This window comes from Pongo abelii, chromosome 3 (assembly GCF_028885655.2).
Source record: "Pongo abelii isolate AG06213 chromosome 3, NHGRI_mPonAbe1-v2.0_pri, whole genome shotgun sequence".
NCBI lineage: Eukaryota > Metazoa > Chordata > Mammalia > Primates > Hominidae > Pongo > Pongo abelii.
The window spans coordinates 36,763,364-36,776,879 of record NC_071988.2 but is presented as its reverse complement, the minus strand read 5'-3'; the positions used below and the strand labels follow the sequence as shown (position 1 = coordinate 36,776,879).

The 13,516-nt window shown below is 40.8% G+C and overlaps 1 protein-coding gene across 1 annotated transcript in view; it reads right to left on the bottom strand.

The window, feature by feature from the left end:
• Nucleotides 1-666: 666 nt before the first annotated feature.
• The window catches only part of NWD2 (NACHT and WD repeat domain containing 2), a 208,527-nt gene continuing 195,677 nt past the window's right edge, over nucleotides 667-13,516 (bottom strand). The window contains exons 6-7 of the mRNA XM_003776437.5: nucleotides 10,743-11,332; nucleotides 667-6,844 (exon numbers count right to left, since the gene is read on the bottom strand). Coding sequence (XP_003776485.4) covers nucleotides 2,912-6,844; nucleotides 10,743-11,332 — 4,523 coding nt within the window. The 3' untranslated portion in view covers nucleotides 667-2,911. The remainder of the gene's footprint in view (nucleotides 6,845-10,742; nucleotides 11,333-13,516) is intronic.

Below are 13,516 nucleotides of genomic sequence, written 5' to 3'. Positions count from 1 at the left end.
TATGTATTATCACTTAAGCACACCAATACTCCTCTGTTTCTGTTTTTTAAAAATATTTTTTGGTGTGTGTGTGGATTCTCAGATCCAAGAGGCAAGAGATGGAAGAAAGGGCACATGGGAAGGCTCACCTTGGTCCTGCTCGTTCGCGCAAAGGGAATTTATGAGAGACAACTCCTCAATCATCCTTCTTCTCCTTCCTCCCCATCCTTCTATTAATGAATTCATCAACTATTTCTGTATACCTGAAAAACCTGAGAGTTTGCAGCAACCTTCAGCGATCTTCAGAGCTAACCCAGTCTCCCACCTGCGAGTTAGAAAACATCTTGTAGGTCATTATTGATCTCTAAGTGCCTACTAGATACTAAATGCTCTATTTTGATGTACTTTGAGAAAGTTAAGGAAAAAGACACTGAGAGTGCACTGAAATCTTGTTCAGCTATTCTCCCTGGACCCCTGTTTCTAGGTTTCTTTACCTATACATTTGGAATACTAACAGTACCTACTTCACAGGGCTGTTGTGAAGTTTAAATGGCTTAGTACATGCAAAGCTCTAAGTACAGTGCCTGGTGCAATGTAAGCACTCAGTAAGCATGAACAGTTATTATTATTACTGAAGGTCTCTAATCACATCTGCCAAAAATGGGGGAGAAAAGCAGCACGCCAATCTAAGTAGTTTATCTTTTATTCATACAAATAATACATACACAAGACTATATTGTTTGAAGACTGAAATAATTTTCTAGTGTAACAACTCTGTAACAAAATTTAACTAAATGTAACATTTATGAAAATATAAATCTCTGATTGGGTAATTCTTCCCAACGATACAAAGTTTACATAAAAACATTCAATATGAGCTATCAGTTGCAGACAAGTTAGGAAAAATCATTCAAGTCACTTGTATACTCTATTGGCTTTTACATAGAACATTCACATACTACATTTAATCCATCTAGGCATTTAATTCTTAGAAATGTGTGGCATGGAGGTTCAACTGATAATGACAGGAATGAGAATGTGTTGCCTAAAGAGCTCAAAAGCATAGACTCATGTAATCAACTCCAGGTGATCTGTATGTGGGTTGCCTTCTCTGGGCTACCACCTCCCTGGCTAGTAGCTAAACCAGAAGTAACATACTGAAAAACATCTTTCACTATGGAGCTGGGTATATCTGAATCACATCTTTGAATGCTTACATGTTAAACTGCTTTCCAAAGGGAAATACAATTGACTTGGATTCTCTATGGGTTACATGAATTTATTTTTCCCGTTAGCCTCAATAATCATGATGTTGCTGAAGTTTTTCTTATACTGCTTCCCAATGTCCCTATGAGGGCTACAGCAGAAACTATCACTACCTTTATTTTGCACTTCACAAAAACAACACACTGATGAGGTTAAAGACCTGTCTAGGAATACACAATGAGTTCATGGCAGAGCTGGGCCTAGAGCAAATCAATTCCTTGTTCATTATTCTAGTAAAGTGTTACTTCTCTACTTTCTAAGAAAACTAAACTCAACCAAAAGTGTGGATACCTTTTGAAAAGTTATCAAAGGACATGCCATGAGGAGGATATGCAAGAAAGAACAATCATCTTCACCTTTTGAGATGCAATGTTTTCTTTTAAACAGGTGAATTAATTTTAAAAAATATTTAATACCGTTCCACGGCTTCTGCTTTGAAATGGATAGGACTATAAAAGCCTCAGAAGAGTCCTCAACCAGGAAGAGTAACAGATAAAGAAGCATACAGATGGTGTGTAGAAGTAAGAAAGTGATTGCAAACAAGGACAATAAAGAACTTTTGGACATCCTTAAGATTTATGGAATATTTTAGCACAAAGACAGGCATATTCAGTTTATCCCAGAGTGTTTGGTCATCTATCTGCATTTTACACAGGAAAGAGAAGGAATGTGAGTAAGGCAAACATCATCAGTATCTCAGAGATGGCATGTTGAGAAAGCTTGCTTTCTATGAAGACTAACTGCAGGAATTTAGGGAATATTTATGCTTCCATACAACTGACCAAATAGTACAGACTTCTGTTAGTACAATGATGGAAATGGACAGGTGTTTTGACCAGATTTGTAATGCCCTTCCTGTAATTCTTCTTTACACCCAGCACAAACAGGCATTTCAAAAAGATGCAAAAAGATTGTTGTTTCTAATTAAATGTGTTCTTTTGCAACCCAGGAAATAGTTTAAAAATCATATATTCTGTTATACAGAAACCCTCGCATGCAATTGTTGCAACTGTATTTTAATAAAGACTGACTCTCCACGTTCAGTAGCCCTATGATAGTGGTAGTTAGTTCTTGTCCCAGTCCAGTCCACAGTCTCACATTTCAGGTCATATCTCTCGGGAAACTGGGAATACACTTAGGTATTTTTGTTACATTATTTTGCACCTTTAGACCATTCACTGCAGACTAGGTGTACACAGTTGTCAGGACTGTAAAATTTAAAGAGAGATTAAGGCTGTGTTTACTTATCAAACAATCATTTGAAGTCAAGCAGCTCTTTGTCTTCATGATTTCAGCCGATTTTTGTAGAACTAATTCCCATCCAAATGATCTGTATATAACTCTAGCCTCTCTCGTCTTAACCAATGGGATGTATTATGCTGCCTCACCACACAGCTAATTTAAAAACTTTTAGCCTCTGCCTTTCAGATGAAGTAACCATTTAAATACTACTACTAGAAATTCTGACATTCTGGATACACTTTGACAAAAAGACCACACCCAAGACTAACCTCCTATTTGTCCATTTCATGAACATCTTAATAAAACACTGGAATTCCAGCATCGTTCCTGCCTTTTAAGAAATGAATAGTTTATCATTTGGGGCACATTTTTTTTTCCTTCTGTACTTGGATCACATATTTCTGCTTAGCTGGAAAACATTTTGTCAGTTATCAGGGGCATAGCTGTGGCCCCTGGCTTCTAGGGCCGAGCATACCCGCTCATAACAAGAGTTGTGTTTCTTGGAGGGTGTTGCTTCATTGGACTCAGTAGAGTCACTAACTGTGATGGGGCTGTCTCTTGCAAAGACCTCAGTGGACTCTCTCCATAAGCAATCCACAGATATTTTAAAACAATAACTGTTACACTTTGGCCTGGAGGTTTGTGTTGCATTGTTGAAAATTTGTCTGCTATTTGAAGTGGCAATTTTGATTTTCAGTGCAGCATCTACGCGGTCTACTACCGTGTAGATCCCTATACTCCCATCATCAAAGCCCACAATGATGTTCAGGTGCCTCTGGGAGAGTGCAAGGAAAGTTGGTGTTTTGTAAAGGGAACAAGCACCGATATTTTTGCCATCTGCCAGTCTCATTACAATTAAACTGAATATTGCACCATTTTCATCCTCCTCCTCCCCATTTCGGAAACAAATGTATACCAGGTAGCGACCATCCCGAGACAACCTCTGCCGCCAGATGATCCCAGAGGCGTGAACCACCCGCAATTTACCACTGTGTAAATCTAGCACGTTGATGTTTTCATCTCCCCTGGATATAATGCCTAGCTTTCCATTGGGAGAAATTTCAAAATCCTCCAGATTTTTCAAGAAGTTGTTTGGAAGTTGCACGCGCCGACAGATCACTTCATCTGTCAGACTCCAGATGTTCACAGTCTCGGCTGATGTGATAAACACGATGATATCAGGACAGTCAGGGATTAATTTAAAATTCACGATGGTGGTCCCATCTTCACAGCAAAATTTCTTGGTGATACTTCCTGTCCAAAGACTGACTGCCAACACTTTGCTTTTAGTCATTCCCACCACAAAGGTATTTGCGGAGGTAATAAAGGCATTCTGCAAAGTGGTCAGAATGTTGCAGACCCTGTGGCCTGTGGCGAGCCTCCAAACCCTGGAGGCGTTTTCCTCACAGAGCGACACCACAAATTGGTCATTGTGTGTAATCAGCAGCTGAGATATTCTCTGCCCGTTAATTCGAAAAAGGTTTTCACCACTGCTGGTGTGCCAGACATACTGGCTGCTTTTGTCATCTGATGTCACCATTATATCTCCAGTGGATGTTAACACACAGTGTTCAACTATTCCTTCATGCTTGAATACCGCTTCGATGAAGCCACTGGTGAAGTTCCACTTATGAACACAATCGGATCCATCCAGGGAGTAAATGATTTCCCCTCTAGCAGGCAACAACAGACTTTGGATGGATTTTCCAGTCTTATCTATGTTGGACATAGCTGTGATTATATCTATGTCCCAAATGGAAAGAACACCACTGGTTGATAAAGACAGTAGCATATTGTGGTGACTGGATTTCACTAACTTAACAATGGAACCTGAGATTTCCTGCAAGCTTGCCATACACTGTCCCGTGTCCCGCCTCCAAAAAAACACAGCTGAGGTATTTTCCATGGTGGCGATGATACAATCTCCATTTTTAGACAGCACGGCAGATATAAAGCGTTCATTGTGCTTGGCTCTGAACTTTTCAGCCACCTTCCACAGACCAGTATCTAAGAGCTCAATGCTGAGGGCTTTACAGATCAGAACTGCACTTTGGTCTTCTGAAAGCTCAATGCTGACCACCTCGCTATCTTCTCTTCGGCAATCAAAGTCATCAGTCAGCTGGGGGCTGGAAATGTCCTCAGTATTCCAAACAGAAAGACTTCCTTCACTGTCTACCATGACCATTTCCTGAGCTGTGTCCAAGATAAGAAGAAACTTCACAAATCCACCTGAAAATTCTGATGTCACTGTACATAACTTTTCTCCACTCCCTAAATGAAATATGGTGGTTGTGTTCAGGTATTGGCCACAGAAAGCATACAGACCATCCAGGGAGCACTGGACGCACGTCACTTCATACCAGCAGTGGAACTGGTAAAGCGGCCATCCGTACAGCAGATCGATGACAGTGACATCTTTGCTGGCTTCAAGCCATGCAAGGGCATGGTTGGCAGACAGTGTAAATCCATTGATGTAGGTGGCGCTGCTTCCATGCTTGGTCCCCTTGATTTCTACTTCAGACAGAAGACAAGAATTGACATTGTCATAAATCAACAAGGTGTTATTTGTTGTAGCCACCACAAGGTACTTTTCATCACTGGTGAGTTTCATGCCCAGGATGACAGACTGGGCTGTGGTGATTTGCCTGAGTAGCTGTCGAGTCTCTACATCCCAGGTGCTGATGGAACCATTTTCTAAAGCTGTGAGGACAGTGCTGGGGTTACAGGTAGGCAGGATCTCTGTGACATGCAGGTGACTGGATGATAAGGGAAGACGCTCTGGGCTGTATGTCACATCCATGGATGAATGCAGTGGTACAATGGAGCAATATTTGGGCCCATCTTTGTCACACTCTAAAAGAAGATGTCTAAGTTTGGGCAGGGAGCTTACAACAGGCAGCAGTCTTTGCTGAAGCTCTGCTGAAAGGGAGCCGGGAAATGCAATGACCTTGTTTTTGATGCCGCGGAGGGTGTTGGCCAGGAACTTCAGCTCCTTCTCTTGCGAGTAGTTGTAAGCCAGCTCAATGTCTGAAAGCACTTTGTCAAACTGGCCAATTTTGATCATGGTATAAAGCCAGCTGAAGTTCATGATGATGCCATAAAGCAGGTCATCGGTTTTTCCACACCTTGTCAAGTGGTACAAAAGCTCAGACATTTTCCGATGATTGACGAAAAAGATGTCAGGTTCCAGGGGATTACACTGGAAAACCCAGGGCTGGTCTGGAGCCTGCCTGTCAAAGGAAGCCTGTTCCATGAAGTGCTTATCTTCCTCCAGCAAACTTCTGCTCTCCAAGTCAAGGCAGCCATTCAAGTAGCGGTCCTCAAGGCAGAAGACTTTCCTCCTGCCCCCTGACCAAACCCCCAGAAAATAATCTGCTAGGATGGTGTGCATTTCACGCAAGTCATTGTCATCCTGCAGATATAGCTTCTGGGCTATGAGCTGCAGATGTCTGTTGGCCCAGACCAGGAGTGTGACATTTTTCACATGTCTTTCTATTAGGTATCCACTGAGACCCTCCTTGAGCCTTGCAATGTACAAGTAAGGTACTCTCAGGGGATTGCTGGGTCTGGTGTTTTCATTGAGCTCACTCATTACACTGTTGTCTAGGGCTAACACATCCTCCAGTTCCATTTCACTCAGACCCATTTTGGCCATAGTGATGTAACCAAGAGCCCTACAGACCAGTTTCTGACCACACTTCTTCTCCAAGGACCAGAACAACTGCTCTATACTTTCATGAACGGTGACAGAGAGGGAGGATTCATCGACGTCTTTGTGAGATCTCCAGTGTCTCACCTCCCTGAAGGTCAGGTTCACAAACATTGGCAGTGTGCACTTGGATAATGCGTTGTTCACATAAATCTGCTGGCCTGATGTGACCTTCCTTTTGATGCGCAGCAGCTGGTGTTTGAGAACTTGGCTGCACATCTTCCTGTCTCGGGGAATCAGCTCAATGTAGTTGTCTTCTTCATGGATAAGGCACCTTAGTTTCTGCAAGATCCCATGTTTGTTGGGCAGCGTGGAAAGGACTATCCGGACAAAGCGGGGCAGGTGAGCTGGGAGCCACCAAAGCTTCCTGGCATCATCATTCTCTGAGAGCTGCTCTAGTGCATCGAATATTATGACTAGAGGTCTCTGCAGTGAAGACTCATTCAAAAGATTTATAAATAAGTCACAGAGGTCATGGATCTTCTTAGGGTAGCTTTGAACCAGACACCGGTAGTTAACTGCCAATTGTTCACAAACACTTAGAAGGAGAGTCCTAAGGTCAGAACTCATGTCTGTCATTCCTAGAAATCTCACGATGACTACTGGGTCAGATTCTGGTCCTGTGTCCTCATGTAGCCAGCCATAAGCCTAAAACACAAAAGTGGAGTTTAGAATGGTAATATGTATTCACATGGTCATATGTGATAACATTGCCTCTCCTCAGAGCTCAGACTTCTGGTCACCTCTACTGTGCAGGAAATAGCTTAGGACCAAAAATTGGAAAAACCTTTTGAGAAGGCCAAAGAACTGCCATGAAGCTTGTGTACCAAAATCTACAGGTGAGACCCTCAGGATTACCCTTACTGAGTGTACTAAAGTAGCAATAATAGTATTTTTCACTCATTAGGCAATATTTAGCTTGCATTCCAGAAGATACAAGGTGTTTCATGAATTACAAATATAAATATCTAGTATGGTCAGCTTTGTATCACTGAATGAATATCCATTTCCTGGTGCAGCTGTTGGCACACAGTAGGTCCTTTGTAAGTGTTTAATGAATGGATAAGTAATGATTTACATATTATATTAAGTTCAATATATGCATTAATTGAGAGCATATAATGTCATATATGGCTGATCAAATTTCCAATTAATTAGAAAGCAATAAAAATATTCAGTACTGAAATTACTCTGAATATAATCTTTTATGATTTAGAGATAATTTTATGGTGTTATAGGGTCATAATTTTGATTATTATTTATCTGTTATAAAATCCACAGAATGGTGGTTAAAAGAGCTTTGTTAAACGTTGTGCTTTGTAACAGATAGTTGATTTTATATACATGCAGCCATCAGTCCTCACATTATCTCTCTGAAGGGTAGATGAGATTACAGTGTCATTTAATAGGAGAGGAAACTGAGGCCCAAGCTGGATCAATGACTGCTCAGAGTTAAATGGTCACCAAGAGAAAAAGCCGGAGTAGAAGTCATACCTGACTTTTCATTCTTTCATTTCTTAAATATTCTGTGGCGTTAAAGGATAAAATATGTGAGGAGCCCACTAAGTTTAGTCTTTCTGTTTTGAAAGGTCAGGATAAGAAGAAATATGCCCAAGGCATAAAATACTCCAATGAGTATTTTTAGGAAAATAAAGTCTTTCAGTTATCCTTGGAATTTACCAAGGATATGCCTGAGATAAGGAAGAGTGATTTTACACAATAGGAGGTAAGTTTGTGAACTTTGCTTCCTCAAGAGAGATAGTTCAGGTTAAGGGATGAATAAGATTAGAAAGATTTATGGAGATCAGTTTTATAAGGAGCTGTTAAGGAAAATAAACATTTTGTTGCTGTTGTTTAGCCTCAACCTTTGAAGCTGATTTCAAGGAAGACAATCTTGTCATTCAACACGTATCCTTTGGTGGTAAATTTGAAAACACCGGTTTGTTTCTACATTGATTGCTTATGATAACTATAGGCATCCTCCTCCGTCCTCCCAGTCACATGTTGCTGAACATGTGATGTCTGTAGAGAGCAGCCCTACCATCACGAGCTCATGCTCATGGAAATGTTGGGTGACACATGAGATAAAAATGAGATATCTATCTGCATCCTCAAAGGGACATGAGGTCACAGGACAGTACAGGTTGTTGTTGACAGTGAGTCAGACATTCCCCAGGAGAAAGGTAAGTGAAGCTCAGGCAGGGGATCTAAAAAGAGGCACAGTTTCTTGGAGGACCCGACTCCTGGGTAGTCAATAGACAGACTCAGGCTATTGGACAAAATATCCAGAAGAGCAAGAGCTCAGAAAGCCGTTCCTTAAACTGACCAACTCTGGACAGTTACCACACTCTGCCCTACTGGGACTGCTTATCTGTGCAGGGAATCAGCACATCCCACATAAGTCTTGACCTGTTGTGCTAGAGCATGTGCAGATGCATCACATGAACCTTTGACTTAGTCAAATTGAACAATATTTGTTTCCTCCAACGACGTGTATGCTCCTTTCCTCCACAAGGAAAAGGGCCCTAGGGTGAGTACAAAATGGCATATGTGAATGTTTACTCATTTGGTTTCAGTTCTCAGGTGCCCCTCATGGTGTTACTATCTTGCTTACTTGGAATAATTATTCTAAAGTTTGAAGACACACATACAAATTCGTGTTCAAAGGCACACAAACATATGCATACACAATTTATGCGATGCAATGTGGACCCTAAATACAAACCTGCTACTTCATCTGGTGCTTAATTAAAGAAAAAGCTATATCTTCTAACACAAGCAGAAAACCCAGCTGGGCTTGATAGATTAAGAAAAAGCAAATTAGACTTCCTATGGACTTTTCAAAGGTAAGTGGAATATACCTGATTTTACCTATGGGCTTACTTTGGAACCTAATCCTTACATATGGTGCAATGCAACTGTCTCTGTTCTTGTCTTCAAGAGGACCAATTTGAGATTATGTAGCACATGACAGGTTATGAGAATATTTGTGAACTTAAAGAAAGTTCTGTTCTTAAGAGAGTCACCATGGGAAGAATAACACAGAGCTTCAGAATTAACACCATAATAAAATAAATCACCACACTTTGACACTAAGGGAAGAGGAGGTTAAAAATAATGGAACTAGTTTCATCCTGTTTAGGCTGAAGAGCCAACTCAGCAGATACCACATTCCAAAATGAGGTTCCAGACCATCATGCAGGACTTGAAAGGGAGATTCTGAAAACCAGTTTTGCTACTGTTAATAGATTACCCACTGCTAGCCTGAAAAAGAAGACTGGAGAGGCAGGGAAAAATGGTGGGGATCAGGGTGCTGCGGGTTGTTTCTCTCACCTCCCCCTCCCGAAAAGGAGGTCAGAGAGATGCCTGTCTTTGACTTCCAGCCAAGAGGAAGGGACTTTAGTGGACCACCTATAGAATGCCCCCTACAGCTTGGGGATATAGGCATCTGGTACCTAGTGACATCTGGAAACCATGAAGGCTGAGTGACTGAGGCTGCCTAGCTGCTGTGATGGAGAAGTGAGACAGAGCTGCAGGGCTGGGACTGGCCCAGAGGTCTAGAGTTCCTCAGGGAAAAACAATACCTGAGTGTTTCCCATGTGCTACATGTGGATGGCAGGCTACAGTGAGCTGACAAGGGTTTTTGTTTGCTTTTCGCAGGTCCTGTCTAAGGAGTGTGCTGGGATGTAGACAGGATCTTAGCAGAAAGGTACTAGAAGCACATTGCTGGATGTCTAGGAGCTGAGGAAGTAACCAGCTAGAAAAAAGATGCATTCCCCCTGTGTCTAGGCAACTGTAGGTAAGAGACGCTCAGGGAAGATAGGGCAGAGGTACAGGAGGGGAAGGACCTCCAGGAAGCCATGAAAAAGCCTCCAAAGAGATGGGAGACAGCTTTAAACATGTGCTAAGAACAGAGAGTTCACAGTCCAGTTCAGAACAGTACTGGTTATGTAATAACTTTCTGGCCACCTTAACTTTCCCATATCCCCTAAACTGTAACTTTACAGGAATCATAAATGTTATTGGGATTAGGAAAGGAGAGAAAGAAGTGCCACGTGGAAAAAGAAAGAAGATCCCCATTTCCCACCTTAGGTGCCTTGTTTATGAGAGGCCCTAGATGGGGAAGAAAAGTGTAGACTGATATTTTCATTTTTACCTTAGCTTGGACATACTCATTACTGAACTGAGACTGATTTAGCAGGCAGGAGTGACCAGAGGGCTTGTCTTTGTCTGAAAGGGATGAGAACAGTTATTGAGATTGGCCTGGGTTTTCATCCAAATGGGGTGAGGGATGGGAACTAGCCCACAACATGAGTCTGAACAGTGAAAGAAAAAAATAAACTTGCTTTCCAGTGGTACCCCATGAGTTTTGCTCTCTCAATATAACTGTTACACCAGCAAAAAAGAAGCACTGAAGTATTCACTCCTAAAAGACAAACTATAATTCACATAGTAAATGGAGAAAGTAGAAACAAATTTGATTAATTTACCATTTTCCAAAAGTACAAGTTTTTACAAATATACATGGGAAAGAATAGGCTTTTACCTTCTTTGCTACTTCAGCTAGCAGAAGGGTCTTCCCAGTGCATGGCCCACCATATATAATAAGAGGGTTGATGTGTCCAGCTTTGCTTGGAAGAATGTAATTATGCACTATGTTTAGAGATTCACATTTGTACTCATAGAAGGAGGCGTATGTTTTACATAACGATGAATGTTGAAGGATTTCGTCATAGAGTGTATCAGTTTCAGTGTCAAAATTCTGTTGTATCGTTGCCTGAATTATATCAATCATGTCCTCATAAAATTGTTTACCAAGTCCTTCGATGTAATGATTTTCTATTTCTTGGGAGTAGCCTAGTTTCATGTCACAATGAGTAACAGATGTGTACACTCTCAGATTAGATGATGCAACAATAGTAGGAATAAATTCATCCCTGAGTTTTATCAGCTTTTCTTGGGCTTCTGGGTCCCGAATAATCCTCGGTTCTGTTCCAGTTATATCCATGTATTTTCCCATCTCTGGGATTTTCACAAAGCGCTCAATGTTAGCAATTTTCCTAATGTAGCAAACACACTTCTTTAGAAATGCCGGAGTTTGTTTTCCCAGAGCAAAGTCAAACTCATCCTCTATAGCTGAAAGAAAATATAAGAAGGAGTTTATTGCTTAGAATAAAGGAGCAACACACCCACATTCTCAATAGTCAACACCTAGTCATTAGTGGTAAGTTATTTTACTTATGGTTTGTAGCGAAGTAATCTTTAGAATAATTTCTTGACTTCCTATTTGTCTTTTCCTAATCAGCCAGCAACCCAGGAGAACAGGTTTTACATAAAATTATCTAATTTTCTCCCCAAGTTTAGGAAGAGGTTGGACATAAGCATAATAAAGAAAGCATATCAAATTTATAGTGGATATTTCTAATATCCACTATTTCTAATTGCTGCTCAGTTTTCCTCTCAAGAATTCACAGGTTCTAAGAGGGAACAGCAGGGACCCATTTGGGCCAGGAAAGAAACAGGAGGAGGCTGAAGGATGTAATTAGTTAACCGTTTCTTGTCAGCCTTTCCTTAACAAAGTGACCTCACCATTTTGTTTGAGGTATATTGAGTCCTAGTCAGATATGATCAAATATCAATACAAAAGCAAATTTTTTTCTTTCTTTTTTTTGTTTAGACGGAGTCTCGCTCTGTCGCCCAGGCTGGAGTGCAGTGGCGCAATCTCGGCTCACTGCAAGCTCCGCCTCCTGGGTACACACCATTCTCCTGCCTCAGCCTCCCAAGTAGCTGGGACTACAGGCACCCGCCCCCATGCCTGGCTAATTTTTTGTATTTTTAGTAGAGATGGGGTTTCACCGTGTTAGCCAGGATGGTCTCTTTCTCCTGACCTTGTGATCCACCTGCCTCAGCCTCCCAAAGTGCTGGGATTACAGGTGTGAGCCATCACGCCCGGCCCAAAAGCACATTTTAAGGCAAAATATAATTATATTGTGATGACTGATCAATCTGGATGATCTATGTCACTGTTATAATATCCATCAGAACAAGTACAGAAAAAATGACTTAATATATAACTTCATTTCTTCTAACATATACCATATTATGGCTTACAATACATATGCTTGCACACAACTATATATATATTATAAATAATTTGTGTCCCCATAAGAAAATTTTAAACTGGATCAGTAGTAATGAAAACGTCATTGTGCAGGGAAAAATTAAAAATATGTAAAATAAGCTAATGGAAATGAATGACAAAGCAAGTATTCTTAAAATTGGCTGCTCTTCCTTTCTTCCTCCTTCCCCATCCCTTTCCTTCATGTAATTGCTCTTCATTGAACACCTTTTACATTCCAGGCATGATGACAGCCGCTTAGGATGCAATGGTGAGAGAAAACAGAACACTGAGAAAAATAATCCATTATGGAGCCCTATAAACTGAATGTTTGTGTCTCCCAGAAATTTGTATGTTGAAACCTAATCCCCAGTGTGATAGGGTTAGGAGGTGGGGCATTTGGGTGATTAGTTCATGAGGGCAGAGCCTTTATGAATGAAAGTCGTGTTCATATAAAAGAGATCTCAGAGAGTTCCCTTGCCCTCCTGCCCTATGAGGACACAGCAAGAAGACAGCCATCTGTGAGTGGAAAGTTGGCCCTCATCAGCCACAGAATCTGTAGGTGCTTTGATCTCAGATTGTGAATTTCTGTCAGGCAGGCTCTGAATACACAGGGCTGGTCTGGCCATAAATTGAAAAAAATTATATGTTGGTCATAACTCCAATGTCAAGCAAAATCTAGAATATATATACATATATTCTGTAATGCAACTATTAAGAAGGGTGAGAATTTTATTTAAAAATGGTTCCTTTCAGTGGAACTCTTGTGATAATATTTTTTCAGTAATGAGAGCCTTTCAATGGAAATTTTCAACCCAAATGAAAAAGATGTTTTCATAGCTACCAGTTTCTAGTAAGCTGTGTCATGAGCATCAGTACATTTTACAAAGGGTTTTAATTGAGCAAGCTGGTTAAGGAAGCCAGTTAAAGGAGCTTATAAACATATGTCTACTTTTCTTTTTAAGGAAGAGTAAGAACTTGTTATAATGTAGATAAGGGAAGATGCCAGAAATCTGGACATCATGAGCTACTACAGAAAGCAGGCTTGGACCCATCTCTTTTCTAGTCATCTGTGTAAAATGCTAGCAGGTTGGATTAACAGCTTGCTACATTCTGAGAGCATCATGAAGAGAAAGGAAGCAGTCAAACTGTAGTATCTATATATAATGCATTATAATCAGAGATATGCTCTGCCACCTTTG